The sequence below is a fragment of the Drosophila innubila genome, chromosome X (assembly GCF_004354385.1).
Source record: "Drosophila innubila isolate TH190305 chromosome X, UK_Dinn_1.0, whole genome shotgun sequence".
NCBI lineage: Eukaryota > Metazoa > Arthropoda > Insecta > Diptera > Drosophilidae > Drosophila > Drosophila innubila.
Genome location: NC_047626.1, coordinates 23353114 through 23372720, shown reverse-complemented (window position 1 = coordinate 23372720; position 19607 = coordinate 23353114). Strand labels below are relative to the sequence as shown.

General features: G+C 35.0%; 1 protein-coding gene across 2 annotated transcripts in view; it reads left to right on the top strand.

Moving 5' to 3' along the window:
• The window catches only part of LOC117794509 (midnolin homolog), a 41189-nt gene that overhangs the window by 11288 nt on the left and 10294 nt on the right, over positions 1 to 19607 (top strand). Inside the window, exon 3 of one of the 2 annotated variants that reach the window (XM_034635149.1) lies at positions 9816 to 9903. In XM_034635149.1, the coding sequence (XP_034491040.1) occupies positions 9816 to 9903 (88 nt within the window). Of the gene's footprint in view, positions 1 to 9815; positions 9904 to 17586; positions 17801 to 19607 lie in introns of those variants that run through there. The other variant, XM_034635156.1, reaches the window with a different exon arrangement.

Below are 19607 nucleotides of genomic sequence, written 5' to 3'. Positions count from 1 at the left end.
GAGCTGAAAACGTAGGCGGTGTCGGAGGTGTTTGCTATTTTTAGTTGCTTTGCTGTGATTTCTCATTGTTGTTTGTTGCTGCCGATGCTGCTGCTGCTGTCGACGTCGCTGCCCGCTGCCCGTTTGCCCTCAGACCGTTGATTTCTTTGTTTAATTTGTCTTTGTTGTGGATGCTAGTCGCTTGCAAAGGGGGGAATTGTGGTGGATGCAGGAGGGAGGAAGTGCAAGTGGAGGATGTGGATGAGAAGAGGGGGCGGGAAGGGGGGTGTCTCTACTATATCGCATATGCAAATCGCCGCTGGCTTTAGCTGCTGTTTTTTCAGCTGTTTTCCCCGTCGTTGTTCGTCATCGATTTTCTATGCAACCCTTTGACGAAAGCTTTTCCACATGGTGGTTGCTTTTCTTATTGTTGTTGTTGTTGTTGGATGGTCAGGTAACTGGACAATACTTGCACTTGGCCATCATCATCCCCCTTAGCCAAGTTACAGATACATAGCACAATTGTAAAAGCTAACCATATGGTTAAAGTTATCGCCGGAAATTAACGAAAGTCATCGGCAACAACAACAACTACAACTTGGCGGGTGGTTGTTGTAAAATTGTGCTGCAAGAGCAACCCCAAGTTGTAAAGCTTGCCTACCCCAAAAGACAGTAATCCCCCCTTGCCAGCCAACCTCTAACCGCCTACCTCTCCATACATCTACCCATCAGCCTCTCTTTAGGCCATTAAAGCATTTTAGGCTCCCATTTCAGAGATTGAGCCAGAAAATTGTAAGGGAAATACAAATGGAGATTGTGGCCAAGAGTTGCGATTACAAAAGAGTTCTCTCAGAGTGCTAGGGTTGCCCTGCCATGTGGCAGACTCAACAGAGTCCAGTTAAGATGCCAACTTATGGATTGCATCATTTTTTTTTTTCTTTTGGTTACTTTCATTTCTTTTTTTCCAAGTGAGTGTATATAAATGTATGTGTGTGTGTGTGTGTGTGTTTATGCTGAGACTTTCAAACTGATTTTTAGCACAGAGGGGTTGCTGCAGTGCTTGAAAATGTGTGTATCTATCTGTAGACTTGCAACTAATATACCCAACCACATGCCTAATAATGGGTGTGAATTATTAATGCCACCAAAACTTAAGGGTGTCTGAGTAATTGTGTGAATGACTGTCAAAATTTGTTTACAGAGGCAAATGTATAACCCAAATAATGTATCGAGATACATTGCCAGAAAGCTGAGAAAACTAAATTATCCAATTCTTATAAACTATATCTGTAAATAATAAATATCTATATTCATCCATAGTATCTGTCTATAGATATATTTTCTAATTTTAAACTCTCATTCATTCATTGAAAGCGAATTCTGTATGGATAAAATTTGATGTCTATAAAACAATATTTCTGTTGATATATATATATATATATATCAATGCGACTATATATTGATGGGCATAATAATATATATCTATATCGATGTTTATATGTAACTATAGGTTTCTCTATCTATCAATATTTATTTGTTTAAGGTGACGCAAATATTTGCTCACGATGATAGTTTTCTGGTATACACATATCATGTATCTTTAATTTTTTCCATCTAGATAGAGATATTTGAAATTAAGATAATAATAATACGTATATATATTATTTATATTATTCTTATCAATATTTGTATTATTTTTTCTATTTTCATTATTATATCATCATCTTAATTATCTATATTAGCTAGAATTTGTATTTGAGCAATTTGCAAGGGTATTTGGAAATCGCCGAGAGCTATAGCCATTATTCTATTCCGCGTTTTACAATAACTTTGTCGCATGCCTTTTTGTCTAATCGCAAATTTTTGCTGCTTCACGCGTGCTGGTGATAAAAGACAAAACCAAAACAAAGGAAAAAAGTGCCAAAAAGCAACAACAAATATTCAATATAAAAGTGAAAAGTAAAGAAAAAAAAATACAATTCAATTAGCGAGCAAAATCAAACCAGATTTCTATGTCTTTATGTGTGTGTGTGTGTGATATCAAAAAACCAGATTAGAAAACAAATTTTAACTATGCGTTTGACACTTCCGTGTACATTATTTTCTGATTGGGTTGCTCGAGTGGTGGCAGAAGGTGCTGCTGTTGGTGGTGGTGTTGGTTATGTGGTGCGGGGTGGTGCCGAACTCAAATAAAACAAATTTTCATTATGCAATCGCAGAACGCGTGACGACAAAAACGCAAGAGTTCTACATTTTAAAGCCTATGGTCATAGGATAGTTTGATATATAAGATACATTATTAGATAGATGAGATATATAGATAGATAGATGAGATGCATAGATGAGATGCATAGATAGATAAATGGATAGTTAAATAAATATATCGATAAATAGATAGATAGATGGTTAAATGAATGAATGAATACATTTATGAACGGATGAAAAAAAAACAAACAATAGATAAATGGATGAATAGAGAGATGAACAAATGGATTTTACAATAATACAATGATTTACTTATTAATCGATGGATAGGTGTATTAATAAATAGATTATATGGATCGATAGATGGTTGAATGATAGTTGAATTATGGATAAAAAGTAAGATTAAGATGTATAGATAAATCAATTGATACATTGATTAAGCTACCTTTGAAGTTATGCGATAAAATTTGTATACAGAATAAATATGTATCTCACAAACGAAAGATCAGCATGAAACTAAATTAGAAATATTTCTTTGATACCTTGGATTAAAATCAACACTAAACGTTAATTACAAAACTATCGACCTATTTCCTATTTACTATATCTTAACTGGTATACTTATAACATCATTCATCATCCACATCTTATCAACTATATACTTTATCAACTAGCTTCATAACCTTGTTAAATAAAATATCGAAAAAAAGACTTCGTTACGACTATAAACTCTGCAAGATGATAATATTTCATCAGTTTCTCAAACAGAAGCGTAATTGCTTCCAACTAAATTTGATATGTAGAGACTCAATTGTCGTAGTTACAAGACGAACATTCAAAGAATTTGATTAGCAACTAGACAATATACTGCGCAGTTCAAACTCTATAGAGTATATTAGGTTATTAGACGAGTAACAAATTTAAGTAAATTTGTTGTTATTTATTTATTATGATATAATATTAGGTATAAACTTAGTACAAAAGTACATAAGGTTATTAAATTACAGCAGCTTTAATTTTTTTTAACTAAAACGAATTAGCACGTATATTTGTTTTTAAATTAATAAATTTGTTTATTTTGAAGTATAGAAAAATTAAAGTATATAAATTAAATTATTACCAACACATTTTAAACCATTTTAGGACCAGTTTCTTTTTCCAGCACAGTTTTTTCTAAGAGACACTCCCCCGCTCACTCCTACACTCTTTCTCCGCCTTTTCTTGTTCCATTTGACGTCTTCATCTTCTATTCCAGTTACTTCTTGTTATATTTTTCCCTTTTTCGGGGGGATAGCAATGTCCATGTACAGTTGCCCTTGAGTTTGACAGTCGAGTCTCTGCCCCCGCTTACTCGTCAAGCTCAGACGTCCCCTCCCCTGCCCTTCCATGTCCATCCCCATCACTTGCTCCCTTTTGGGCCCAGACATTTAGACGTCGTATTTAGGATTTGTGTTGTGTATTAAAAGCATGTGTATTTTTATTTTAATACAGTTTTAGCTGCGCTGCTGCCACGTGAGTTTTGTTTTGTTGCTGCGTTGTTGCCTTTTCCGGTTATTTCTTAGAACGCCAGCAGCGATGCCATCAGAGGCGTCAGCCTAGACGTCAGCAGAGACGTCAGCATCGACCCACATGGAGGGAAAACGTGGCCGAGGCCTTTGGTGGTTGCTTCCTTAATGCGTTGCTGCCTGCGGTTGGTGGTGGAATTTCTCACTCTCTCTGTGTGTGTGTGTCTGTGTGTGTTTGATTTTCATTTACTTGTGCTTCTTCTTTTGTTTGGCTCTTCAATTGCTTATATCCTTCTTATGCACTGGCTCGAGTGTCCTGCGGAATAAAGGCCTAAAGGCAGTTAACATGATAATTTACGCAGCATGCACACACACACACAAACACACGCTCTCTCTCTCTGTCTCTCCTCTTTTATTTGTGTGTGTGCAAGGTGGTGGAATTTTATGTTTGGGTTTGAAATTACATAGCTGGAAAATGTTTAAAGCCGTCAACAAAAGAAAGCTACACATAAAAAAGGCCGCAAAAGAGAGAGAGAGAGAGAGAGGGAGAGAGCGAAAGAAATAGAGGAAGAGGAAGAGCGATCAATTTGTTGACTGTGAGTGTGTGTATGTGCATTATCACATAACCTCAACCAAATGTCTGCACTCCACATGGCACAGTTTTAGAGTCACCTGCAATATGGCCAGAAGAAAAACAGCAATAATAATATAAAGAGAAAAACAAAAAATTGTTCACCTCAAATTACGAATATTAAGGGCCGGTTTTTCAATGTCTCCTTAAATTTTATCAAAAAGATATTTGCAAATTTGACATTAATTTCCATACATTTTACCTTAAAATAGTATAAATACAAAAAAAAATCAATTTTCAAAAGTAAAAATAAAAATAGTTTTTATTGTTTTTGTTTAAATTGAAAAAATTACAAAAAAATATGCTAGATTTAGCGCATAATAAACTTAAGGGACAGAATTGGCCACATGGCGCCCGCATAACATAGCAATCAGCAGCTGACTGTCTACAGTTGCAGAGCAACTGCTTGAAATACACAATTTAACTTTAAAATGTGCTTGCTGTGTGTGGTGTGAGTGTGTGAAGAGATGGGAAGGGACAGGCTAGGTGTGGGGGTGGTGGGTGTGCATATGTCTGTCGCTGTGTCTGGGCTTGGACCTCGGCAACGGACTCGGCATCGTCATCAGCTTCCTCGTCGCTATGGCCTTCGTTGCTTTTTTGCCAGGCGTCAAAGTTGGCGTCGGCAGCGTTAGCATCGTCTGCCTATTGCGTAAAAGCAGCGACGCGACGCGACTCTCACGCAGACACCCCCGCAGACAAAGCACATGTACACACATACACACGAACACACACACACAGCCGCCACACCTCAGGCGCGTTAATGCTCTGCTACGTAAATACATACATACACGTGCATGTTTATATATGTGTGCGTGTAATTTTATGCTGCCTTTAAGCTTTTTAAAGCGTAAGTAACTTTAAGTCCAGACTGCTGCTCTGTTGCGTCGCTGCTGCTGCTGCGCTGCTGCCTGTGCTCTCTCACCAACATCATGCTCTCCGTCTGTGGTGAGTTTGGCACCTGCTGCTGCTGTTGTATGTGTTTGGATGTTTGTTGCCATGCCAGAGTAGTCAGCTTTCTTTTGACATTACGTTATGCGTTACGTAGCGTGACGAGGCTTATGATGCTGGATGCTACAGTGTTGCCATACAAGTATACGTATATATGGTTGTGCAACATGCCGCATGTTGCCGTTAGCAGTTTACGTAAGCAGACAATGAATGAAAATTAATGCATGAACATATGTATGTACATATAAATGTGTGTGTGTCTGTGTTTAATTAATGTATCTGTGTGTCTGTGCGTGTTACGTTACTATGCGTGCGTGCAGTGCTTGCAGCGACTGTGTGCCACGCCTCTGGCTGCTGACCCAAATACACGCTGCTTCACTTCACTTTATTTTGTTGTTTTTTTTTTTTATATTTCGTGTGCGCTAACCAACAAAATCTTATCAATTCATCAATCATGCATGCAGTCATTTAACGTTCATTCGTTTGTTCGCTTCGTTTCGTTTCGCTTCGTTTCGTTGTTGTTGTTGCTGTTCTTCTTCTTCTTGTTGCCTGGGTTACCGCATCGACAGTAATTCGCCGCAACTCTCTCGTATTGAAACTCTCTCTCGCTCTCTCTCGCCGCAGCATAACCAGCAAGCAGTCAACTGATGCAATCAAAGTGACTGCGACGCCAACAGCGCAGTCACTGTTAACTGCGATGCCTTTCCTTTTACTGCCTCTCTTCCTGTGTGTGTGTGTGTGTCTGTCAGTCTGTGTGTCTGTGTATCTGTGTGTCTGTTGGCGTTGTCTGCGTGCCACACGCGGCTTTAACTGCCTCCCTTTTCGTTGTCTGGTCAAAGCATAAAGTTAAGTAATTTATGTTGCGACGCTTCGCTGCAGCTTTTGTTCGCCTCTTTGTTCGGTTGCGCCCCTTTTTATCCCCCCAACCTTCCAACCCATGCTTTCCTCAATTTAATAGTGCCCCTACTAAAATGACGCCTTTTCCTATAGATCTATATGGAGTCTTTTTTTTTGTTTATGATAATTTTCTTCTTTTACTTGACCAAAATTTATAGGATTTACAAAATATGGCTTCCTATAAATCTTGAATTTTTTTTCGTTCTTAACGTTTTGTTTCAACTCGATTAATTATGTATATAGTACATAAGGTCTTGTTGTGGCTCCTATAATGGCTCGAACGTTGTTAGCCAAAACAAATGCAACGAACCACTTCCTCTGTACTAAATTGATTATATGTATGGGTATATATGCTACTTTACAGGGGTCATAACAATTGACTTTTTGTTGTGGAAGCAACTGTACTATGTGTTCACATGCTGTAGGGGCGAAAAATTATAATGCGATTTATGTTGGTTTTATAGGAAGATATAGAATGAAAAGTACTTCGTTAAACATAAATTTACTAAGCAAGGTTGCCAAATTTCACAACGTGAGAAGTTGTTTAATGTGTGGACATTGAAATATTGCCAGAAAGTTTCGATAAATTGAATTGATAAACAAAAATTGAATAGCTTAATCAATGCTTTGTTGCCAAACTTCACATTCAGAAATTAATGACAGACGAAAGCTGAATGTTATTGCACTCGTTGTGTACAGTGGGTAAACTGTTTATTGACCGCCTGTCTGTCGTTTAATTTATTCTTTTCTTTTCGTTGTTATTGTTTTATTGTTTGTTGATTTTGTCGTATTTTGTTAATTGTAGCAACAATTTGTGTGTAGAATGGTTGTTCTTGTCTTTCTGCTGCTGTTTTTTTTTTTTTTTACTTGTTTCGTAAGTCAACAAGAACAAATAAATGAATAAAGCAACAGTTGTTGTTGTCGTATTTAACACCTGCACAATGCAATGCCCAAAAAAAAAAAAAAAAAATGACACCAACAAATTTAATTAAACCGAAAAAAGTGTCAACAGCGTTTAACTTTTGACTTTTTCTGTAGCTCGTGTTAACCCAAAATCCAAAAACAAAACCCGAGCAACAATAGCAACAACAACAACAATAAGACTGCTATAGTCGATGACTACATACCCTGTAGTTGTTTTATATTTATGTGGTTATTATGCGACTTTTGCATAGCTACAAAGCTGTCTGCTTATACCCTCTTGGGTTTACCCTTGGGTTACAGGGTATAAACAGCTAAAGCAACAGAAAATGGAAATCATTTGGACCCGGTCACAAAGAGAATAAGCAATAAGAAACCGAAACCGTAGCCGAAGTCGAAACTGAAACCCCCCGTTGAATAAAGGATAGAGAAGGAGGGGGAAGTGAGCGTAAAGTGGAGAAGTTCTGAACTAAACCTGTAAAGTGCTTGAACTTTTAAAATTTTACTTATTGCGCTTATAAATTGCCAATTAATTCTTACCCCTCCCTCGTGGGTTTTTGCTGCTGTCATCGCTGTACAATTTGTTGTTTTTCGTACAGATCAGCAAATCTTTTGATCATTTATTATACTCCTTCACCCCGCCCCCCAAAGTCCATGAAGTAGGTAGAAAGATGGCAGACGAATATGCATATAAATATAGATTTACAAAAAAGTTTTATAAATTCGGAACTGTACTAAATACAATAGAGTGGCGCAAGTTACTGTAATAAACTAGATACTGTTATAAAGTAGGCGATAAGTAAAATGAGACAGAGAAAAAAGTAAAAAAGAAAGAAAAGTCAAAGAGAGAGTAGATGAGAAAATTCAACATACTATATATTGGGAAAAGTATGAAATTAGAGAAGACCTTAAAAATGCGACAGAATCAATATAAGTATACTAAAAAAAAACATCTACTATCGATAGCTAGAGTGATATCTAGCATTTCGGTATCATATCTGATAGATACCACTTAATGGATACTCAAAAATAAGAAGAAATAACCGTTCACAATTTTCTTTCTCGTGAATTCCCTGGCTAATCCCCCGATTAAGTTGCAGCTCCTTTTTGCTGTCTTGCCACCTTCACAATTTCGCAACTTTCATGCAAATTGAAGTCATTGTCTTTTATATATACATATTTAAATATATATATATATAAACACATGGATCTACATGTATAGCTATATAAAATAAAGAGTACAACTTGGCTTTTTTTTCGTTTAAGTTGCAAAAAAAACGCATTGATTCGATTTTTATCCGCGTGCAAATTTCGATTGTTGCGTTCTCTTCGTCGTTACTTCTTTTTCCTTACTTATATTTTTTTTTGGGACAAAAAAAAGTGTTGCCAAAAATTGCATTTCGCATGCAAATGTGGTGACAAGGCAAATCAACAGAGACTACAATTAAGGGGCCCCGAACACCTCTTCAAGCTGGCCAAGGAACTTTTGTCGAGGGTATTATAATTCTGCCATAACGTGTTTGTGATATTACTGATACAATAAACGCGTTTATTTGTATCGTTTTGAACTGAAACACGCACTAAATTGTATATGGCCTATGTGAACTCAGCTGTCGGTGGAGATATCTTGATGGAACTTGTTACAGCTGTTGATCTTATAGGGAGATGGTACATATGTTGAAATTAACTATATCAATTCAAAAATCTATCGAAAATTACAGAAAAGGCAACTGTTAAAGGTTAAAGAATGTTTTGTGTTCCTCCTGATTATTTTAAATCAAGTGCTAAATTAAAATCTATTGAAGAGTATTTAAATTATACTTTTACAAGATTAGTATATACAGGTTAACGGTATTTCTTGTTTCTTGTGGGTTTGCGAGCTGTTGAGAAACAAACAAAATATCAAATTTAATTATATTATACATAGCCCATGGAAATAAACAAATATATTATCTCAAACACTCTTTCATATAGACAACAATTGATGATGATGATGATGATGATGACGTTCAATGACTGTACAACAACTCAAGTGTTTGTTTGTTGTTCTTTTGAATTGTTTTAAATACAATCACAACAATAAGTAGAGAAACGAATAAACGGCGTGCGCCTTTTGTTAATGGCTGCATCGAATTTCAGTTCGAGTTGATTTATTTTTGGCGTTTTATTTAAAACAAAAATGAACGAAAAATGAACGTTGAACATCAAATAAGAATGTAAGATCGGGGATGCCTAGATACTCATTTAAAAGCGATTCTACACTAGACTTAATATGTGATCAAAAATTATGAAAAATAAAGTTCTCCACAGATTTTTAAACATTTTTTTAAATTTATTGTAAAGTTTTCTTTGCATTGTCATTTACAGTTTATCTTACATTTCCTTTATTTGTTTTTGCTATTCTTTGATATTGTGAATATTTTTCAATAAGCTCTTCTAAATTTATGGCTTTCTATATTGTAATTTACTCTGAAGTTTCTACAGTTAATTTATTGCAGGGTATTAAGGTGCCCATGCAAATTATATACACTTAGTTTTGCTATACATTTGCAATTGCGATTGTTCAACGTTTTGGTTATGAATTTTAGCCACTTTGTGAAATCACAACTATCAACAATGTATTTTTCTCTCACTCTCTCTCTCTCTCTCTCTCTCTCTATCTGTCTCATCCATCTTTGTCTAATATATACTTACTAATGCCTTCTCTTTCTTTGATTTATTTATTACAGAGAACTACAAGATGGAACGTTGAGAGATCACAATTTAATGGACGGTTCCAAGATTATTTTAATACCAAATGTGGAAACTGGTTTATTGGTAAGAGACAGTACGCCTTAGCCCCTAACTTATAAACATTCGATTAAATCTGTTATACATTTATGTGAGCATGCAGATACATATATATCGATATATTTATATATATACTAACGTATTTACATATGTAGGCATTCAGTTCATTGGGGTTCAATGTCAGGGCTGGCGCAAAATGTGGCGCAATCAACAATACCAGCGTAAAATCACAAAAGTCGCCCTCCAATTGCTATTTGCTTACAAATCGATTATCGATCAACTTTAAAGTGCTTAGATAAATAATGATACAATCCTATTGAACGTAATCGCTCTTATAAGCAGCGATAACTACTTGCAGTTCGATAACTGTCTATCGATAATTAGATAAACTTGGGAATTGAGCAGTTGACAATATTTTCACAATATCCCTCTGCTTACTACTATCTGGTGTTTCTTCAGATTCCCTTTAATTAACACTTTTTGTCTAACGTTAAATCGATAAACAAGAAATGCAATGTAGCTTAGGTACAACATTTATTACTCAACTGAAAGATATAGTCCTTAATTATGGATTATAGAAGCGAACCGCATTACTTTTTTGCAATTTTGCCAACTCTGCTTTATTATGATAAATCTCAAATCTATCGATAATTGCTATTGCTATTGCTACTAATTCTTAGCTTATCTCTCTTTCCACAAGTCCATATATAATAATCCTTAAGCTGTCTGATTTAATTTTTACTATGGAGCTTTCGATTAATTTTATGGCTTTATCTTCAAGCAACTCTACATTAATATCATGCATTATAGACACCGAAGATTAGTTGCCAAGCGTAGATATTACCTCGACTTGATAGCTATGTCCCCTCCCCGTTGCCCCCCTTGTTGCCCCAATCTCCTTGCCTTTGCCTTCTTTTCAGCTGCGCATACAAATGCAAACTTGACCTTTAGATTGGCGTTGCCGACATTTGTCGTCGTATGAATTTAAAGCCAACCAAAAACTTTCTCATTAAAAGCTCAGATACACACACACACATATGTGCAACTAAAGAAACCTTCAAAAGGCAGCAGAGAAAAGCGAAAAGTAAAAAAAAATGTGTTCAATGCAAAACTCGCAGTTTGTGGTGCGATTCGTGTTGAAGAAAAGAGGAGAAGTAGAGAAGAGTGAGAGAGGAGGGAAGAGTGAAGAGGGGAATGGGTTAGTTGATCAGACGAACGATTGATTGTCATGCCAAAACGACCACAAAAATCGAGCAACAACAGCAAATAAAAATAAAGATTTCATGTTGGCTTCATTTCGATTTTTGTTAAAAAATGTTGCATATATTAAATGCAAAAAAAAAAACAAAATACCAACAACAACGAAAAGGCGGCCTGCATTTTAAATTTCAAGTTGGTGAGGGGAAAGGTGGGGTTTGAGGTAAAAGGAGCTGAGTGGTGTCGAGTGCTGGTCTGAGTGTGGATCTGGGAGCTGAGAGCTCAGTTAACCGCTAACCAGTTTCAGTTTCTCAGATCTCACAGTCACAACAACAACAACAACAACAACAAAAACAACAAATATGCAAATGACCAAAAAATATGTGTGTAATAAAATAAATATGTAAATAAATTAAAATTTAATTAATGCCAAATAACTTTGCCAACAACAACAACAACGATTATTAATAACAATAACAACAAGTTAAGTCAAAGAATCGCGTTTGAAATCAAAAATCACAGTCGATATTCACAGTGATTGGTGCGAGGGCATCTCGAAAAGTAGCTAGTAATCTACAGCCTATTGTGGGGTAAAAAAAATTTGTTAAAAGTTGAATTAACTACTAACTTTATAAGTATTTTTAGAAGAGTACAAGCGAAAGCTTAGTTTTATTCATATTTTCGGTTAATTTTAGGTACTATTAGAGCAACCCTCGCTATGTATGTAAAATGAGAAATATACGTCATTTTTCAACCCAAAACTTTATAGAAAAAAACATCTTATGATTCAAAATGTATAATTTATGACTTTAAAATTTCATTATTTATCTAAATATATGATCTATAGTAGTTCTAATGGAACAGCCTCCCAAAAAAATAGTACCTTACTGTATTGAATTAATAGAAAAATTATTTCTGACCTCTATCAGTCTCCATTATCGGCATGTACTTCATTAATGGTAGTTATACATACATATATCACTGAACTCTAAATTCAAAACCACTTTTGTAATAGAAAACCCCATTTGAAGGTTAAAATAAAAAAAATATAGACATTATTCTATTGCATATAAAGATGATGATATTTAAGTTAGCAATACTTGATAACTTTAAAATTTCCATGCCAATAACTTTATTAATTAGCACATAATTCCTTAATAATTACTTGAGTAATTGCAGAGTAATAAAGAGTAATTAAGAGCATTTAATAAACAAATCGAATGATTATATAGCAGCTTAAAGTCGCGTATTTACATGCAGCACATGTATTACCAACTTCTCTTACCAGCTTTGTCTGCATTTTCATCTTTTGCCATTGGCCTCTTTCTGTTTTGCGGTTCTTTTAGCTCTTGTTGCTCCACTTTGTGTTGTGCACCGTTTTGATTTACCGTTGAACCGTTGGTGAGTGGCAGGTAACAACGCGCATGTGTTGCATTGCAACATGTTGTTCAACAAACTGGAAGCAAAGAGAAAAAGGAGAGAGCGGGGGCTACAGATAGAGATACATAGATGATGAGCAACAAGTTGTGCCACGCCCCAAATTGCTAATTTGTTATTAGCAACTGTTGACACAATTTGTTGCCTCATCTGTGACTTCTCTACCTCTCTCTCTTTCTCTAACTGTCTGTCTCTTCAAAGTGCTCCCTTCGTCTAGCGTTTATCAATATTTGCTCCATATCCCATGGTCCATTTCTTTATCTTTATCTCTCGTTTTTTTGTGACATGTTTTGTCTGCATTTTTTTTTTGCTTCTTCCGTTTATTGTTGTGGTTTTTAAATTTTTTGTTGTTAAAATTTATGCTTCATGTGTCGCTTCGCTTTAAACAGTTTTTTTTTTCTTGCGAAACTGAAATTGGTTCGACGTGTATTTCTCTGGAGAGTCTAGAGTCTAGACAACTGACACAACTGAGGTACACTTGTTGTGAAGTAAAAATTGTGATTTTGAGATGCAATTAATATGGTATAACATCAATAATATGAACTGAAGTAAATCAATCTTTGAATACTTACTACAATTTGGCTTAATATTATTTGCAAACCTAACAAATATATAACATTTTTAGTTGAAAAATTATTATTTTTGTTATTTAACTGATGAATGTGTTTGCCACACTGTAATATAATCAAAACGTACAGCAAAAATTAATCAAAAAATTATACTTAATATTTTAAAATAAATACTAAATATTGACTTTAATAAAAAGTTGAATTTATTCGTAAATATTAGCTATACGTTTTTCTCAAACTTTGTCGACTTTTTGTTTAACATGTTGGAAAATGCGTTGAAATTTCTAAAAGTTGTTCCAATTCCAAACGTTCCACAAGCTCTTTACGAGTTATGCAGCTCTATTTTATACGAAAAATTCATTGCTTGCAACTGCGTGGCATATTTTGCCAGCTACGATGCAACAACAATGTTTGCCACACACTCAACCAACTAAATGTGTGTGATTTTTTAGGTGTGTGTGTGTGTGTGTGCTGTATATACTTGTTTTAGGTGTGTGTGTGTGCTGTATAAAATTTCATGCAATTTTCGTGAGGCGAACAAAGAAATATTTTGGCGTGCACGAAAATCCATAAAAACAATGAAAAGCAACAACAACCATCATCGACAACAACAATAATTATTATTATTGCTTTTATTCCGTTCAAACGTTTTTCGTCTTTATTTGCATTTGAGTTTCTGGCTGCTGTTTGAATTGTTGTTGTTATTATTGTAGTTGCCGCCAACAAAAGCTTATTATTACAATAACAACAACAGGAGCAACAACAACACGAGCAACGGCAATTGCCGTTAAATGTGTTGTGCCCCTGGCAAAATGTTTAAGCATTGAAAAAACTTGATGATATTACAGAAATTTGTGAGAATCTTTTGTTTAGAGAGATTAGCAAAAAAATTTGCGAAACTTTCTCTACCAAAACTATTGCCTCCTTTATGAATATGTATGTCCCTATGTCCAATGTCTTTCTTCTAGACAAGTTCTGTGAAATTAAATACATATTACGTTTATCTTTAACTTAATATTAGATGTTTGTTACTAATTCATGATTTTATTTGTTCCTAAATATTTAATCCTCTAGTTTCCAAATTCCAAAATTTGCTTCAGCTCAGTATTTGTTTTATATTGTAAACCCCACAGATCTAACGCTAATTTCAACCAATTTACGGTCACCCTAAAGTGACGCTTGTTCTTTGTCTTCTTATAAATTATATATAAAAAAATACGTGTACAAGTAAAACAAATACACAAATGTTTAAATAGCCAATTAACAATTTGCGTCTTTTGTGCAATATGTAATTTTTCAGCTCTTTTGTGATTATTAACAAATTTGAAAACAATTAAGAAGAATAATAATGTATAAAACATAAAATACCCTGCTGAATGGTTTTAAATTACTTGAAATTACTTGGCTACAAATTCAATGTGATTTATTCAAGAGAATTGCAACATAATGAGGTAGCACCGTTTCTAAATGAATTGCCAACTAATATGTCCGCATTGCGAGACGTTTTCAATTACAGGGTATAAACAAAACAGTTGAAATATGTGCTTAATGAAGACAGTACGTATATTGAAGTATAACAATTCAGTCAAAGTACTCATAGTGTCAACTGACAAATAAGGGGAGGGGAAGGAAAGGTGGAGAGAGAGGGATTCAGAAGAAGATGGAGAAATCGTGATCAGATAGGGTAAGAAATATTTCCGATCTAGTATGGAATACATTAAAGTAAAAATAATAAATGAGTTGATAGAAGCTTAATAATTTGATACAGCTGTTGATTTTAGCTTTAGACAGTGCATACTAACTCTTACTATCTTTAAGGGAATTGCATTTTTGGCATTCCCTACCCAGAGATTTAATGGACTTTATAGTTTCCTTTGGTGTGGTATTTAAGTGACTTACTTGCAACAATGGCACGAGGCTCTTATGCAGCGCTATTGTTGAAACTTTAAGCCATTTGCAAATGAGGTTTCACTTATATTTGTATTGACAACATAGACAATAAATTACAACAAAGAGTTCCCCTTTGACTGGTAATACCGCTCAAGGGCTTGTTGCCATTCCACGTATTTAAATTCAATGACGCTGCTTTCGTCGTTTCTGTTTCTTTATATAAATTTCATCGAAGTCTATACTATCACCGAAGTCGTCACTTTCATCAAATATTGGTTGAGTTCCATCAGGATAGCATCTGTAGCCATATCCTGCGTCGCCAGCGGCATCTATAGCATAATTTTCCTGCAAACGACGAATATACGTTTCAAATTGTTTTGCGGTTGGGGGTTTCTTTTGGACTGCTTTATTGCGTTTCAATGGATTGTTCATTTTAAACCAGAAATTTCAATTTTATATTTGTTTAGCTGAATTATTATAATTAATACTTAATTTAATATGTTGCCTGTTCAAGTCAAAAATTAGAGTGAACTAAACTAAACTAAAGTAAACTAAACTGACAGCAAACTGCTGAAACGGAGATAGATCAAAGCTAGCCAGGATTAACTGGCTTGCTGACTGCTGAAGTCAAGTGATAATGAAATGCATTTCCTTGTGACTGACAAGCAGGGGGGAAGGAAAGGGAGAGAGAAACAGGTGGTAATTGCCGACGTTGCAGAAAGGTGAGAAGCTGACAGGAATTTTGTTTATTATTTTATTATATCAAATATTATCAAGTATATGATTTTTAATCTTTTTTTTTTGTGTCAGAATGCAATTGTTTAATTTAATTTTTTTTTTTTTAGGGTGTGGAGAACCTTAGCTGTCATCCCATGTCTCTACTCAACTTCTCCTTTGAAATGCGATCATTTACGTTTGTTGTATGTGATCATGATCATATATTTGTTGGATCTGTTCTGCTTCTCAAACTGTTTCAATTTGACTTTCAAGTGTTTCTTCTTTCGGTTTGAAGTGCGATGCTGAGTCATTGAAATTGTCATGTTGTTGCCCCCTAATTAGCGACATGTTGTGGCTACTCCACAAAGGTATAATATAAACGGTAGTTGAAAAATTGGACAGGTGCCGATTCCACTGTTCCACATGATGATGATGCTCGCTCTCTTCTTTCTCTTCTTGTCCACAACGATAAAATGTGTGTTAACAACTGACAAGTTGACAACTTGACTTGATTTATTGACAAACTGAGTAATTACACAGGCGACAAGGTGACCGCTGTGGGTCAGCAGTGTGTGTATGTGTATACATATATGAGTGTGTGTCTGTGAACTCTGATCTCATCTGTTGCGATTTTGGCAGGTGGTATGAGTAATCATTATTGTCTAAGCAAAAGTAAAAGTGTTTATGATTCTAATATTTCTTAAATAAGCATGCTATTCCATTCCATTTCATTTATTTCCATATGCATATATTCAATTTGTCGAGCACAATATTTGCATATTGTTCCAATTTTATCTCGATTCCCAGTCTCCGAGTCGTTCAGCTTGTCACTTAAATGACGCCGGCGACGGCGGCCAAAAAATGTCAAAAAATGTTTCAGCAGCTATTAAAAATAATAATATTTTGTAAAGTTTATTATGAGCAACGAATGCAGACAGAAGCTGCAACAACGGCGACAGTTGACGCTTTAAGCAAACACATTGGCAACGTTGAAATGGCATTGTTGGTGTCATTTGTCATTCTGAGGATCTGTGGGCGTGCTATAATACACTTTCCTGTACTAATTTGGCTTCTTTAGTTGTTTGGGCAGCAAAGAAACGAAATGGAATTGGAACGCGGAACGATTGGAATTAAATGAAATGTGTTGGATGATCACAAATGGAATGGAACACTGAAATACAAATGAAACGATTAAAATATGGTGAATTGCTGATAAACTACACGCAACATTCCTTTAAAGTTAAGACAAGTGGAATAGAATACGTCATCATGTGACAGAAGAATTAGCAGGTGATTCCAACTGCTTATTGATTATTGAAACAAGTGGAATGGAACATATTTTAATGCTACAGCTATTAATAGCTTGATAGTTGAAACAAGTGGAATAGAACACGTCATCTGTTGACAACAATAGAGTCAACAGGTGATTCACCTAAATCACTTGATTGAACGAATGTAAATTCAACATCCACCGTCTACTCTTGTGTTTGGTTCTTGCCTTTGTTTTGTCTTTATTTTAATTTCAATTTCGTTTCAATTTTTGCTTTGTTTTTGACTTTTTGGCAATGCAATCAAGCAATCAAGCAATCAAGTGGGTGGGCGTTGTCTTCAACTTGGTGGTGGCATGCACCATGACCGACTGAAGAAGAACTTGTCGTCTCTTCTCCTCGTATTCCTTTTTCTTTTTTTCTTTTATTATTATTATTTATGCCATTTAAATGAAGCGCTGGCATCGCTTGTCAAATTAATTACTTTTGCTTTTGCTTCAACCAGATGCTGTTGCAAAGTGCGTATGTGTAATTTATGAATTAGTCTTTCGCATAGATTTATGAAATTTAAATATATACACATGTATTTATATATGAGTGTGTTTTTTTTCGCAACAAAAGACGACGACAAAAGCGCAAACAAAGGGCAAATTTTGGACCATAATCATCATGGTGATGATGATGATGATGTTGATATGAATATAATAATAATTATGACAATGATGAGAGCTGCAGAAGGCGAAAGGAAAGTGATGACGATGCTGAGACTGAGACTGTTGCAGACAAAGCGCACAAAACCAAAACCAGCAACCAACAACCAACAACCAACAACAACAGCAGTCAACAGTCGACGAACGGAACTCATAAAATGCCAAAAAACCAACGCAACGACGACGGCGACGACGACGACGACGACGTAGGTGTGGCCAATCGAATTTATGTGTCCTTTGTATCTTGGCCAAAAGGCAAAAAAGACGGGGGGAAAAAATGCGAAATAAAATACTATTAAAATCGAAATGAAGAAAGCGCCAAGGAAGTCCGCTTTATTATAACCAACAAAACAAAAGGAAAGAATCCAAGAGAAGACAGCCAAAACAGGTTAATGGCCAAGCTGCTTACTAGCTAGTTCTTTGTTGCAATACCCTCTAGACAAAACGATGCAGCTATATTAAAGCAATAATCAAATGGAAACGCAGAAAGATACTAACTTTTATATTTAGATAAAATAAATATCAAATTTCATATGTTTCCATAAAAACCACAGTCTTAAATCGAATGCATTGAAATCTTTTCTGCTTAGATTCAAGTCTATCAATTTAATATTCTGAAAATTTAATAACTACTATATATAATCATGTAAAGAAAAGTTGGTGCTAGTTTTTTAAACTGTCTTACAGGGTATTCAGGCTTGCATTTACCTGAGCTCATGCTATTTATGTTGCTTATCAACGATTTATGACAAATTGACAAGTTGACAACATGAAGACTTGATGATGATGTCTTGATGACATTTGTCACTCTTGACTCTTCGTTGAATTGCGCAATACGTTCACGTTATCAATTTTCAAACATACAGACAAACAGCTTGATGCTTCAACAACTTCTCTCTCGCTCTGTCAGTGTTGCTGTCTCTTTCGCATTGTCAACAAATTAACTACTTGATGAAGAAGATGGCATGCGCTGCAACGGAAATACAATGCTCCGAACAATTTCCGTGAATCCGGTTTATCACTATAGAATGGTATGGAATGGATTGGTATAGCTTGCAAGGTGTCTCATCTAGAGTAATGGGAAATACATACAAGTGTTGATACTCGCTGTTGTTGTTGTCGCAAACACGTTTTTTTTTATAGTATTCGTGTGAAATAGTATGAGAAATACTTTGACTCCATTGATAATATTACGAGTCGCGTCTGGGAATTACTTTACCATAGATTATTTAAGATTTTGCATTAAAGCATTAATATGAAGAATGTATGAGCAATATTTTGAGTCTATAAATAATATTATGAGGTGTACTGGGAGATATTATATGATTGAGAAATACTTGGGATCCATTGATAACAATAGGAGGAACTTACTTTACGTTTCTTAAGATTTGCTTATGACATTTTTATGAAATACTTGGAAGCCATTGATAAAGTTGTGAGAGACAACTAAGATTAACTAAAAATATTACGAAATATTCGAAGAATCACATATACTCGGATTCTGACTAATAACCTCACCTTTCAGATGATACATGTTTTTTCTTTCTTTTAACGATTTCAAAGAAAAAAATTATTGGAAATACTTTGTATTATATTGAGCTAAGTTCTGAGAGTTAGAATTGCTTTATATAATTTACATACTAAAATAACAAATATTTTTCAATTCATTCGATTTGCAATGCGAAGTCGCTTTTGATATTTACAAATTGCTATTATTAGTTTATTTTAATTGCTTTTGGCATGAGTAATAATTGACTGCGGAATTTTTTGAACTTGTTATTGTTGCAGTTGTCTGATAATAAAATCGGAAAGTGTCTACAGAATTTCCAGTTACACTTACAGAGAGGGTGACATAGAATTTATGATCGAGAAAAAATATATAGTTGAAATGCTTGAGAAAAAGATGTCGTAATCTTGTTAAGATAGGGTAAGAAATATTTCCG